This window comes from Maylandia zebra, linkage group LG23 (genome assembly GCF_041146795.1).
Source record: "Maylandia zebra isolate NMK-2024a linkage group LG23, Mzebra_GT3a, whole genome shotgun sequence".
In the NCBI taxonomy this organism is placed as follows: domain Eukaryota; kingdom Metazoa; phylum Chordata; class Actinopteri; order Cichliformes; family Cichlidae; genus Maylandia; species Maylandia zebra.
In genome coordinates this window covers 1,533,419-1,545,331 of record NC_135188.1, presented here as the reverse complement: position 1 = coordinate 1,545,331, position 11,913 = coordinate 1,533,419, and the positions used below count along the sequence as shown (strand labels likewise).

The following is an 11,913-nucleotide window of genomic DNA, read 5'->3' as shown; positions in this document are numbered from 1 at the left end:
GCTTATGTGATTTACTGTTGCCTTGTTATCAGCTCCAAGCAGTCGGGCCAAACAACAAGGCATTTTTAAGCATATTCTCTGTAAACCCTAGAGATGATCGTGCAGGAAAATCCCAAATCAGCAGTTTCTTAAATATTCAGACTCGCCCGTCTGGCACCAACAATCACCTTTTCCCCCATTCTGTTGCTCACGTTGAACTTCAGCAGGTCATCAGGAGTTGCTAGCCCCGATTAGATATTTGCGTTATTGAGCAGCTAAACAGGTGTAATTACCGAAGGGGCCGGTGAGTGTAGAGTATGTTTGTATAAGGGATTACCTGCAGTATAGGAAAGCTATTTTGGTAATTTAAAGTACAAAATATTACTTCAATAAAAAGATAAAGTGATCTTTTCCTATCTGTCTGTCTAAAGGGCATGTTGGTAAAATATAGTGAATAGTGGGTAAGATACTGACTGGTTTTTTTGGGTGGCTCTCTCATTTTATAAAAAAAACCCTAAATTTAATCTAAATATCAGCTCTATTCATTTATGTTACAGAAAATAATGCGTTTATTTGCTTTTCTTATGTTTTTGTTTTTTTTCCCGATGGGCTAATTAACAGTTTATTAATAAAATAAAAGGCAGAGAATTTGAAAATAATTTGCTGCAGCTGTAAAACTGGTCTGGGCTAGTGTGTTCCTATTATTTTGTCCACAGACTCTTCGCTCTGCTTCATCTGATTTTATTCCACATTAATTATATATTTTTTAATTATTTCCCTGTGTTGTGTCTGCTTTTGTAATAAAACGTGTTGCTATGCGAGGACGGCGAGCGCAGTGAGCAGCGCAGTGTCACAAAGCGCTCCGTTCCGGGTTTTCCCGCAGACCCTGCGTGGCCCAGCTGAGGTGACTGGCAGGACTTGTTTACTGGTGGGGAGGCTCGCAGAGAGAGAGACGGAAAGAGGGGGAACCTGAGGGAGAGCGATCGCTAAACGGGAATCCAAGTTTTTACACTTGACCCGTCTTTTTAAGTCTTTTTTACGTATCGTTACCTCATCGTTTTTTTCTCCTGTCCTTTTCTTCTGGGCTGGCGGACTCGGACTGTTCACTTTAAGCGTGTTTTTGATTTTATTCTGATTTTGAACTCTCGTCGCCGACACCGAAACCTCGTTTGTTTTGGATTAGCTAGCTAACGTTAGCCGTTTAGCCCCCTCCAGCTAACGTTAATCTGAGGGAAGGAACGGGCGGCGTGGTGTGGCGACTTCCCTCACCTCACGGCGGCAGCGTGCACGGTGAATGCGGGCATTGTTGTTGTTATTTTCTGGCTTCTTTTACTCCTCGCGGGGAATGTGAGAGCAAAGTGGCGTTTTTTCAAACCTTTCCAGGTTAGTTTTCCCCTCTCCGCCGTTTTGTCGTTTTTACGGGCTTGCGGTGGTCAGCGGGGGTGAAGGAGTTCAGAGGGAGGTCGAAGCGAGGAAAGCTGCACGTTTTTCCTGCCGGAGTTTCCTGGGATGTGCTCCCTGCTCAAAGAAAAGGGAGACGAGCTTGTGTGAAGACACCAGGACGCAGGAGGTGATATAAAGACTTCTGAAAGAAAACGAGAGCTCAAAGGCTGCCTGTGTTTTTTGGGGGGTGCTATTCACAACTCCAGCGCGTGTCTGCGTGAGGAAAACAGCGTTTTGTTTTTGAAATACCTCCCGGGGTCCTCCCTCACTGGAGCGGCACATTACAGGGAAATGAGCCCGGGGCCAGCGGACCTTCTTAGGGGATCTCCAAACTAGCTCTGTCTGTGTGTGGGATTATTATTATTAATAATAATAATAATAATAGCATTTCCCCCCCTTGATTTAGCGGGGCACCAAAATCAAACAGATGAACGTGGACTGTCGACTTCACTTCTGGAAAATGAAATTTTTTACTCGCACATGTGTCGCCAGAACCCAGGATCACGTTATTTAGTGTCTCACGTACATAACACATTTGGCACAGAAGACAGTTATCAATTTATAACCCCCTTACAGGGGGAGGAAACCTCAAATCGGCTGGCTTTATTGGACCTTTTTAAGTTTTTAGCAATTTCTTAGTTCACTTTAAACATTTCTCCCTGAAGATTGGAATTTTTTTTTGAACGACTTCAAGAAGCGAGCATAACTTATCCTCCAGCCAAAATGAGGCGGCTGACGCTTAAACTGCGAGCACAGATGGTGTTGTTTATCATGTGCACCTGCATTATATGCCAGTGTGGACTAATAAAAGGAGAAAGTGAGTATTATTTCATTTTTTTAATGACTTCTTATAACTCATAACTTCACGTGAGTGTGAAGTGTGTGTTCGCGGGAAATGACCCTGTCCTAAGCGCAGATGTTTGCATTATAACATGAACAATAGTGTGTTTTTCTTGAACCTTGCAGTCACTGCTGGGGGGGCATTTTCTTCTTTTTATCAATCAGCGTGATGATGTGAGTCACGGGACTGTTGCTTTCATTTTGGCGCATGCTCAGATTCTCCTCCAGGTCTAATTAAGGGGCTCGTAATTTCCGTTTTGTGCGTGTGGCTGATAACTTGGCGCACAAATATTAATTATCGGCTAATAAACCCCGCCCCTCTCGCGCCGGCTCTTAAAGGTACATATTTTAGCGGCCCGCGCTAAATGCGCCACCCGAGGGTCAGATTAGTGGCTGTAACTGGACGAGGGTGGTCCGCGGCAGCGAGCCTAAACTGGGGGCGGCAGGATTGGCCCTGCGAGGCTTGCTAGGCCTCTCACGCGCACACGCAGCCTGGATGTAAACAAATTAGCCGCTGAGAAGTGTCCGCATAGGTGGCGGGACAGCCTCCATCTGCCTTCCGCTCCAGATCTTCCTCCCCAGAGTCTGCGCCTCGGTTTTATTTCTTTTTATCAATGAATTAGCGCGGATGGTGATTACAGCTATACAGATGTGCATTGCCACAGATTAATCACGATCCAGCTGTGCGCTGTTTTGTTTTCAGCTGGTGCTTTAACACAGGGACACCGTGCACCATACTTGAGCCCACATTTTATGGGCCGAATGAAGTTAATGAGCACTGTTGCCCACTCTGGTATTTCTTATTTGTGTTATTTCTTATTTTTAAGGGTGATCTCAGTGAAATGAGAATTGCAGGGCCAGCTGTGAGGCCGCATTAGATGATACATTTCTCTGTATAATAGGTCACTTGTGTCTTATATCGCAAATTAAATGAATGAATGAGACAAACAAAGTCTGGAGCGCCCGTGAAATCAATTATTGAACATTTTGGGTGTTTGTCAGCGGTTTAACCTTTGGCCCACATTAATCCTTGTGAGATTTGTGTTCAGTGATTTTTGGACGACGTGTTGCCCAAGCCTCAGTGTTTTGTTTTTTTGGGTGTGTGAACTTGGTCCAAGTGAGCAGGTCGACCACGTAAATGTGTGGGCACCCATTCATAAAGTGGAACCTGTTGTTTTTCTTTTTGTCAGCAATGGTGGGACTCTCCAAGCTTCAGGTTGTGTTGCTTAAAATGGCTCCCGCCGGCCAGGTTCAAAGGAAACGATGTGGCTACTTTACACAGGTCATGTATGCAGACAGAACAGAGGCCCCTGAAAGGGGGTCTTATGAGACGGGCTGCTGGTACCCCTCCTTCCTGGTCTTTTTTATTTTTTTCCCTCTCTCGCGTCTCTCTCTCAGGGAATGGGGTACATGTCATTGGCTGTGAGGACTCTGGGAAGTGACCATATTTGGCACTTTTGAGATGTTTACGCCAAAAAAAAGGGGGTGGGGTCGGGGCAACAACCAAAATACTTTGAATATTTCATTCTGGATCCACATGCTGCCTGATACCTCCATCTCAGACACAAGAACGAGAAGAAGCCGTCCTGATAAATAACCCACGCCGTAGCCGACTGCACCTCAGAAAACATGTAACAAATCAGCTTTCACAGGCTGTTGTTTGATTGTGATTGGCCCATTTGTCACAGTTAATCAGGAAAGGTTGTTCAGATGTTGCCGCTGAGCTGTCTCCTGGTCTGACTTGTGAAAAACAAGTTGTGCAACTGCCCACTTCTGGCCCCCGTCAGGCACGGCTGTGCTGCTTGTGAGCATGCATGAATATACATACGTGCACAGCTGTGTTTCTTTAACCAGCGTGGTCGCACAGATTGGCTCTTCCCCTCTTGCGGTCTCAATCAAATCTCCAGAGCGGTGTCATTTATTCAGGAGGAGCAGTTGAAGAGTTGCTCTGACAGCTCAGCTAATGGAGAACCGCGTGCTGTTGTAAAAATCGAGGCTCGGCCTCCATTTGTCTGCGAGTTTGTCTGTAGCCCCTTTTGGACACTCAGGCACTCTTCAGTGAAGTGCACGTTGGCATTTTCCGACAATGCTGTGCACGTTGTGGAATGTCTTTGAAGTGGCCCACCATGTAGGTGTGTGTGTGTTTCACTTCGAGTATGTGCCCCAGCCACCCTTTGCTGTCTGCAGGATCTCATTTTTCAGCTACTGGCCAGCCTACTTCCTGGCAATGTATGTTTTCTATTTATATTTATTTGTGTGTGCGTTGATGAGAACACTGTATTAGGCTTCATCCGCATGTTTATGGGTGTTTCTTTTCATTTTTAAATGGGCAGTTTGTTTTGACAAAAGCCTGCGTTGGCGTGTTTTCACGCTCGGAGGTCGTTTCCTCTGGTCCGCATCAGTTAATAAGTGAAACTTGTGGCTTTTTTCCTGACGCAGAAAAATCCAAGTGAACCCAAATGCATCACTACGTCACCACACGAGAACGTTCAGTTTGCGTGTCTGAGGCGGGAGCAACATGGATAATTTACATTCATTTCACGGCTGGTTGCAAACCTGTACAGACCTTTGCGATTTAAAAGTACCTTCATCCTTATGAAATGTTATTCCTCCTCAAACCTGCAGCGTAAACCTGCTTGTCGGTTCGGATTGAGGTCGGTTCACGTTGGTAAACAGACGCTGCTGAGACCACGTCCTCCACAGGGTCTCAGTATGGTTGTTTGGTCGGCACCCGGGTGCGATTACTGCTTTCACATCTTTATGAGTGAAAAGAAAGAAGAGTTTGATTTTAAGGGACTAAACACCGCAGGTGTGTGGACGTCCTCGGACTTCTGGATAAGACAGAAGAGGAAGTCTTCACGTCTGAGGTGGTCAGACAGAAGTGTAAACACAGAAAGCTGTATGTACAGGCTAATTTAGCATTAGCATTCACCTGCACTTTACCATAGTTTGCTGGAACAGCCTGTGCTGCCTGTTTCATTGGCAACACACTGAATCTTTAAGGCTTTCATATCGCGGCCCGACGTTGATTGCAAGTTGCTGCCGTTCATTTCGCACGGTTCCTCGTTCACAGAGGCAGTGGACAATCGGGGTCATGAACTGAGCCTCCACCGGCTGTGTACTGGGTCCTGAGTGTTGGCCAGGAAGGCGATATGTACTGCTACAGGAAATTAACTGTTGGGGTGCCTTTGCTAAGTGCTTCCTCCTTTGCTCTTATCTTTCCAAGTATCCCTTTCAACTTCTAACTTGCCACTGTGTGCATGTTCCCGGCAGTTTTTATCAACAGCGGAACAAGTGGGGGATGGAAAACACGAGACGACTCTTCTGACTCCCACAAATTCACAGCTTGATGAGCCACTGAGTAAATGCATTTCTGCAGCACTGTGCTAACATGTTAGATTTACTTTTAAAATGCAATAAACATAAAGCCTGATTGGCACTGCATACCTGCAGGTGTCTGAGGCTACTAACCATAGCCTCAGACACCTGCAGGTAGTAGGTGGTCAGAGGTGGAGGGTCCACTCTGAGTTGGGAACGAGTTACTACCTCGATTAGAGAAGTTTAGGAGAATTTTAGGGTGTTGCTCACGAGTGAGGGGAGAGCTGAGCGTAAAAGCAAGGCTGTCGCTTTACCTGTCGAGCTACGTTCCCACTGTCACCTGTGGTCACGAGGGTGGGTGGGTAGTAACTGAAAGGAGGAGCTTGCTGATATGAACAGTGGGAAGGAGTTTCCTCTGACAGGTGTCTCTCCCAGAGAGAGGCCTGTAAAATCTGTGTGAATATTTCATGCGTAAAAAGACTCTCCCGTCTGTAATGCAGGTGTTGCACATCTGAATAAACAGATCTGACCAATCAGATCACTGGATTTGGCAACAAGTGCACTCGTACCTCAAAATGTGCACCTGTGCTTATTATACAATGATGTGGAAATGGTCTCCAACCACCATGATACTGATTTGAAACTTTAATACAGGTGAAAGCGCAATAAATGCAATCCATTATTATTAAATGTAATTACTTGGAATTCTTCTTTTTTTTTTAAAATCACGGTGAATGAAAATTTTACTGGTTTTGATGCTTACTACTGGTATTGTGACTTTCCAGTACTGTGCCAATACCAGCACTACTGGTATCCGATACCGATAGCCAGTCGTAACATGCTAGGAGGCAAATGTTGCCGCGCTGCTGTCACCTTGCAAAATAAGCAAACAGTCAAAACGCGTTGATCCCGACATAAACCTTTCATTACGAAGAGGAAACCACGCTGTAACATCTAACGGCCGTCGCCGTGATCAGGTGACGTGTTTCCAGTAGGGCTGAACGATATATCGCATTTGCGATAATATCGCGACATGATCAAGTGCAATTTTCTAACCGCAAAGGCTGCGATTATACTGCGATTATATTATACAATTCATGGGCTGCATCCTCCTGAGGCCGCATTTGTAGACCGATTACGTCACAGCGACGCGCCGAAGGCTGTCCAAATTACTACCATATCCCAGAATTCATAGCGCGGCCCAGCCAAACTCCAGTTTCCAGCAATGGCGGCCGCTGCTAAGTTTTAAAATTACTCATACTAATCTTTCTGGGTCACAAAATAAACTTTTAACATATTTTCAGGCGAGAAAGTAGTTGTGTAAACATCAAATATCTGCTCGGTTTATCAAGATATCCCATATTTGCAAAAGTGCTTCGACGTTTTCAGAGGCGTCTGCTACCCACCAGCTCGACAGCTAGCCGGGAGCTCGAGGGTTACTGATGCGGCCGAGAACGGCACAACTCCCGGCACATCATTTTCAGATCACCGCGGAGTTTCGCTGCTCGGGTTAAACGTAATATATAAGTCACTTAGACAACCTAAAAATGTTATTGTTGGGCTTTTTTCAGTGTTTTGTTTGTTCGTGAGTAAATCGGTTTGGCTGAGATTAAAGTTATTAGATTAGATAAAATAAAACTTTATTAATCCCCCGGGTGGGTTCCTCCTTGGTTTTCACACAGCTGACTAAACGTCAAACAGAAAACTTATTAAACAGAAGTATGAGACAGTCGAGAATTTACACCAGTGTCTGGTTATATTTTAGATAGCAAGAAGCAGACGGCCGAGTTTGTTAAACTCCACCGAGACAGCGGTGACGCTAATCAGAAATAGCCTTCTGATTAGCTAATCAGAAATAGCCTTCTGATTAGCTAATCAGAAGGCTATTTCTGATTAGCTAATCAGAAATAGCCTTCTGATTCAGAAGGCTAGACCGTCCAATTTCACGCCTTTAAACTTTAAAGGCGTGTTTGTGTGTGTGTTTATACAATTGCTATTATGTTTGCACTTTATGTGTAATGTTACTGACTGCAGAGATCAGTAAGATGTGTGTATTTTTTATTTATTAGTTTTATTTATTTAATATTATTTTTTCATTGAATGACTGTCTAGTAGTTCACAGATGTCGAAAAACTGAGTGTGGTAAAGCCACTGATTTTGTTTATTTATATTTCTGCAATCTGCACATTGCACTGACTTTCATTTTAATGTTTACACCAGGGTTCCTTGTCAGCACTTTATGCTCAGATGTTTGTAAGCTAAAAATAAACTATTGTGTATGTTCAAATATACTGTTGTGATTGAAGAAGTTAAATAAAAATGTCAGTCATCAATTCATGCATCACCTCATGTCATCATAACAGAGGTCTGTCTTCCAGGAAAGAACAGTTTAAAATTAATGTAATATAGTATTGGCCATACTATATGATGTATTGCTTGTCTTTGTTTAATAATACAGAAGACAAAGACCTTAAAAAATAATCGCAATCGCAATATTGGGGCAAAAAATCGCAATTAGATTATTTTCCATAATCGTTCAGCCCTAGTTTCCAGCCCATCGCAGGCTGCCAGCGCCGTGATAGGTTGTTGTTTTTAAACACAAAGCCTAGCCGATGCCCTCCTCCCTGACTCCCATTCCTAGATAGAGGAGTGTGACCGTTTATGTAAACCCCTGCTCACTGCACAGAAATGTGGTCTAGCTGAGAGGGGAGGGATGGGGTCACACCCACACACACATGAACACGCAGCGCGCCGTTACGCCATGCTGCAACAATCTGATTTGATAGTCCTTGTTGCTGTTTGGATCTGCCCTATTTTAACCGTTGGGGACTTCACACTGTAAACTCCAAGCTGAGCCAGTCCCGTAACGCAGGGATCAACAAAGGGATGTTTTGCAGATGAGACAATAAACCGAATAAGGCCGTGCAACTGATTTCTCATTCTTTGGCTTTCAAAAAAAGCGTAGCAGCTTAATTGATCCCAGTTACAGATTTGTACATCTGCAATACTGTTTGGGCCAGTTTATAAAGCAATGGTAACGTCTGCATCAGAGACGACGTGAAGCCCAGCAGGAGACGAAACGTTTATCAAACGTCTTTGCAGTTTGTGACACGCGAGTCTGGATTTACTGTCACGTCCCCGCTTTAGGCCATTGGAGCGATATGGACAGAACATGGAGGCCTGTCATGTGACTGAAAAGTGTCTGTTTGGCGCCCAGTGAGGCTGCTGGCAGTTAATGTAACTGCAAGCACACAGTCGTGCTGTCAGATCAGTTACTGAGCTCAGGGACCAAATGATAAACGAAGGTGACGAGTGCTGCAGAGAGAAATCAGTGGTGGACATATCTGACTGTAAATGCCAACAACATTAGCAGCTAATGCTTTTACAGATTTCAGGCAACGAATCACATCTGTGGTCTGAGGCGATCGTGGCTCAAGAGTTGGGAGTTCGTCTTGTAATCGGACGGTTGCCGGTTCGAGCCCCGGCTTGGACAGTCTCGGTCGTTGTGTCCTTGGGCGAGACACTTCACCCGTTGCCTACTGGTGGTGGTCAGAGGGCCCGGTGGCGCCAGTGTCCGGCAGCCTCGCCTCTGTCAGTGCGCCCCAGGGTGGCTGTGGCTACAATGTAGCTGCCATCACCAGTGTGTGAATGGGTGGATGACTGGATATGTAAAGCGCTTTGGGGTCCTTAAGGACGAGTAAAGCGCTATATAAATACAGGCCATTTACCATTTGAATGACAGCTGCATAGACTGTACATAAAAGATGAACAAAGCTTCTGAGTTTGAAAAGAGAAGGCGGGAAAAGACTCTTCTGTTCAGCTGTTACAGTTAATATCTGACCTCATTAAATGTTGTCCTGCAGTGTGTGTATGGGCCACGTTTCTAGTTGAAGCCACAGACGAACTGTTGCCATATGAGTTTGACATTTCTGGGTGATGTGGATACGGCAGCCTTTTAAATATCACGTGAAACAATGGAAGATGTTAAAAAGTGATGCAGCTTTTCACGTTTCCTCCACGACAGCTTCTGCTCCCTCTACTCCTCCTTTAAACTCGAGCCTCCTTCCTTCCCTTCGTTTCACGTTCAGGGGTAAGCGGGTTCGCCGCCCTGGGCTCGTTCGTTTTCCTTCACACTGCAGATGCACACAGCCTGCAGACCTTTCTTCCACGCATGCACACACCTGCTCTGCGCTGTGGGAAAGCCTCCTCTTTCAGGCCTCTTAAAGGTGTGAACAGCATCCATTTGATGCCTCTCTCTTTATTTGCTTTCTCTTATTAACCCCGCCTGCTCCAGCTGGGTCTAAGCGATGCTTAACGTGTTCACCTGCAGGTTGTGCGCCGCATCACGTGGCCCTCTAAGATGATGTTGTTTGCTGCGTTGTGGCTACGTGTGTCTGCACATGTTTGTGTCCTTTTTACGAGAGCTCACGGGTACACGTTTAGTGTTCGGCGACTCGTGTGCCGGGTTGGGGTCTCTGTTTTTGTCCTGATCGAGTAGCATGAGATGCGTTGCTATGGTGACAGCACTAGCTGTGCTGGCAGTAAGTGACAGACCCTGCAGACCCAGCCTCTTCCTGTCTAAAGACACGTCCCACTGCACTGAGCCCGGTTATACATTTTAATGTGTGATTGTGGAGACTGAGGATTTAAGGTGCCAGCTGTGGCTTTCCCCCCTCTTCTAACCTAAGGCAGATGTCTGCCATAAGCAACCTAATCGTTCGTGATTGTTTTATATTTAAAAGCACTTGAAGTGTGAGCATCTTGTCTCCTTCCACAATCAGCCCTGTACTGATCGGGCCCTAACTCGCCCACGGTCTGTCAATAACAGCACCTTAAAGCTAAATTCTGTCTCAGGCTTGCTGCAGTAAAAGAAGTGATGCAATTGATTAATAATCCTGTGATAAATGCAGACTGTGATTCACTCTTCAGTTTTGCATGATCACAAACACCCACAGGAGTCCTGCTTTAAAGACTGCGGTTCCTCAGCTGCAGCGGATCTTCTGTGATAACGTCCTGCAGCGGCCACGGACGCACACTGTTGTCACGGACCGGCCGTTAAGGTGTTGTGGATAAATGCAACAAGACAAAATGATACGGCCGAGACAAAAACGTTGGCATTTTGTAAATATAATAATAAATGAGAATTCACTGTGTAAGTTTATTAGCAGCGTCCTTAATGCTCTCTGGTCGCTATGGTAACGGGTAAATATTTCTTTCAAAATAAGACGCACAACTACAACACGGGAAAGACCCAGAGAAACAGAGTTAACGATAAAAACCCTGAAAACCGTAAATTTAACACCGAAGGCTCAATTCTCGCGGCCCGGCACCAAACGACTCACGCACTGGCCCGCGGCCCGGGGGTTGGGCACCGCTGCTGTAGTGCGCAGCCACTTCTCTGCAGCAGCGTTACAACAGCTGGAAACAGAGGTGGAGACTACCACCTGCACCACCTCCAGCAGAGGAGGTCACAGCCATTTTCCAGATGGACCTTTTCGACCAAAGGTTCTCTTTGTCATGTTGGCTGAAGCTGAACTGATCAGTGAGCGAGTTTGTGCTTTTATGGTGGAAATCAAAAGAAGATGCTGGGTTTATAACACAATGCAGGGCAACAGCTGTTTGATCTTGATTGTCTGGATGAATTGATTACATCCCCTCCTCTGTTCACTCCACCTCTGCACCACTTCATGAAGCCAAAGTCAGAATCTGGCCTCGCTTCACAAAACTATCGGCTGAACCGTGAACTGTTTCTGCGTTTTAGGAGTGTCAATGATTTCATTGAGTAACGGGTGACCTTCAGGCAGTCACACGTGCAGTAACGGAGCTACTAACACCAGAATACGTTTGCTCGGGGACGTTTTTGTTAAATCTGGAGAACGTTTACAGCTAATCAGTTGAGCCGCCTCAGATTTGTTCTGGATCAAACGACCAACCGTGGGGAGTGTATAGATACATGACTCACAGCTGCTGAGCTACAGACGTGAGTGAGTCATGACTCTCGACCTGTAGAAACCGATATTGTCAGAGGATTTAAGGGAAACTGACGAGAGTTATTAGAAAACAGCTGTAGGTTCAGCCCTGCTGATGCTGGGCTGTAGAAAAGAAAATGAGATCCTTAATTGAAAGTGCAGACAGGCTGCAGTTTAGCTGAACTGAACGTGCAAAAACAAGCACGACCGAACACCTGAAGCGGTCCTTTTATTGCACACTTAATGTGGTGATCCTGGCTCACTTTTATTTAAACCGTAGTGTGAAAATGCCTTGTTGATGTCAGAGATCAGAGATGACCTGATACTTTGGAAGAGCATCTCTGAACTCACAGCACCGTTCAGC

General features: G+C 45.5%; 1 protein-coding gene across 1 annotated transcript in view; it reads left to right on the top strand.

Annotated features, from left to right (window-relative positions):
- Positions 1 to 889: 889 nt before the first annotated feature.
- insrb (insulin receptor b) overlaps positions 890 to 11,913 on the top strand; it is a 73,754-nt gene continuing 62,730 nt past the window's right edge. Inside the window, exon 1 of the mRNA XM_012924392.5 lies at positions 890 to 2,239. Coding sequence (XP_012779846.2) covers positions 2,146 to 2,239 — 94 coding nt within the window. The 5' untranslated portion in view covers positions 890 to 2,145. The remainder of the gene's footprint in view (positions 2,240 to 11,913) is intronic.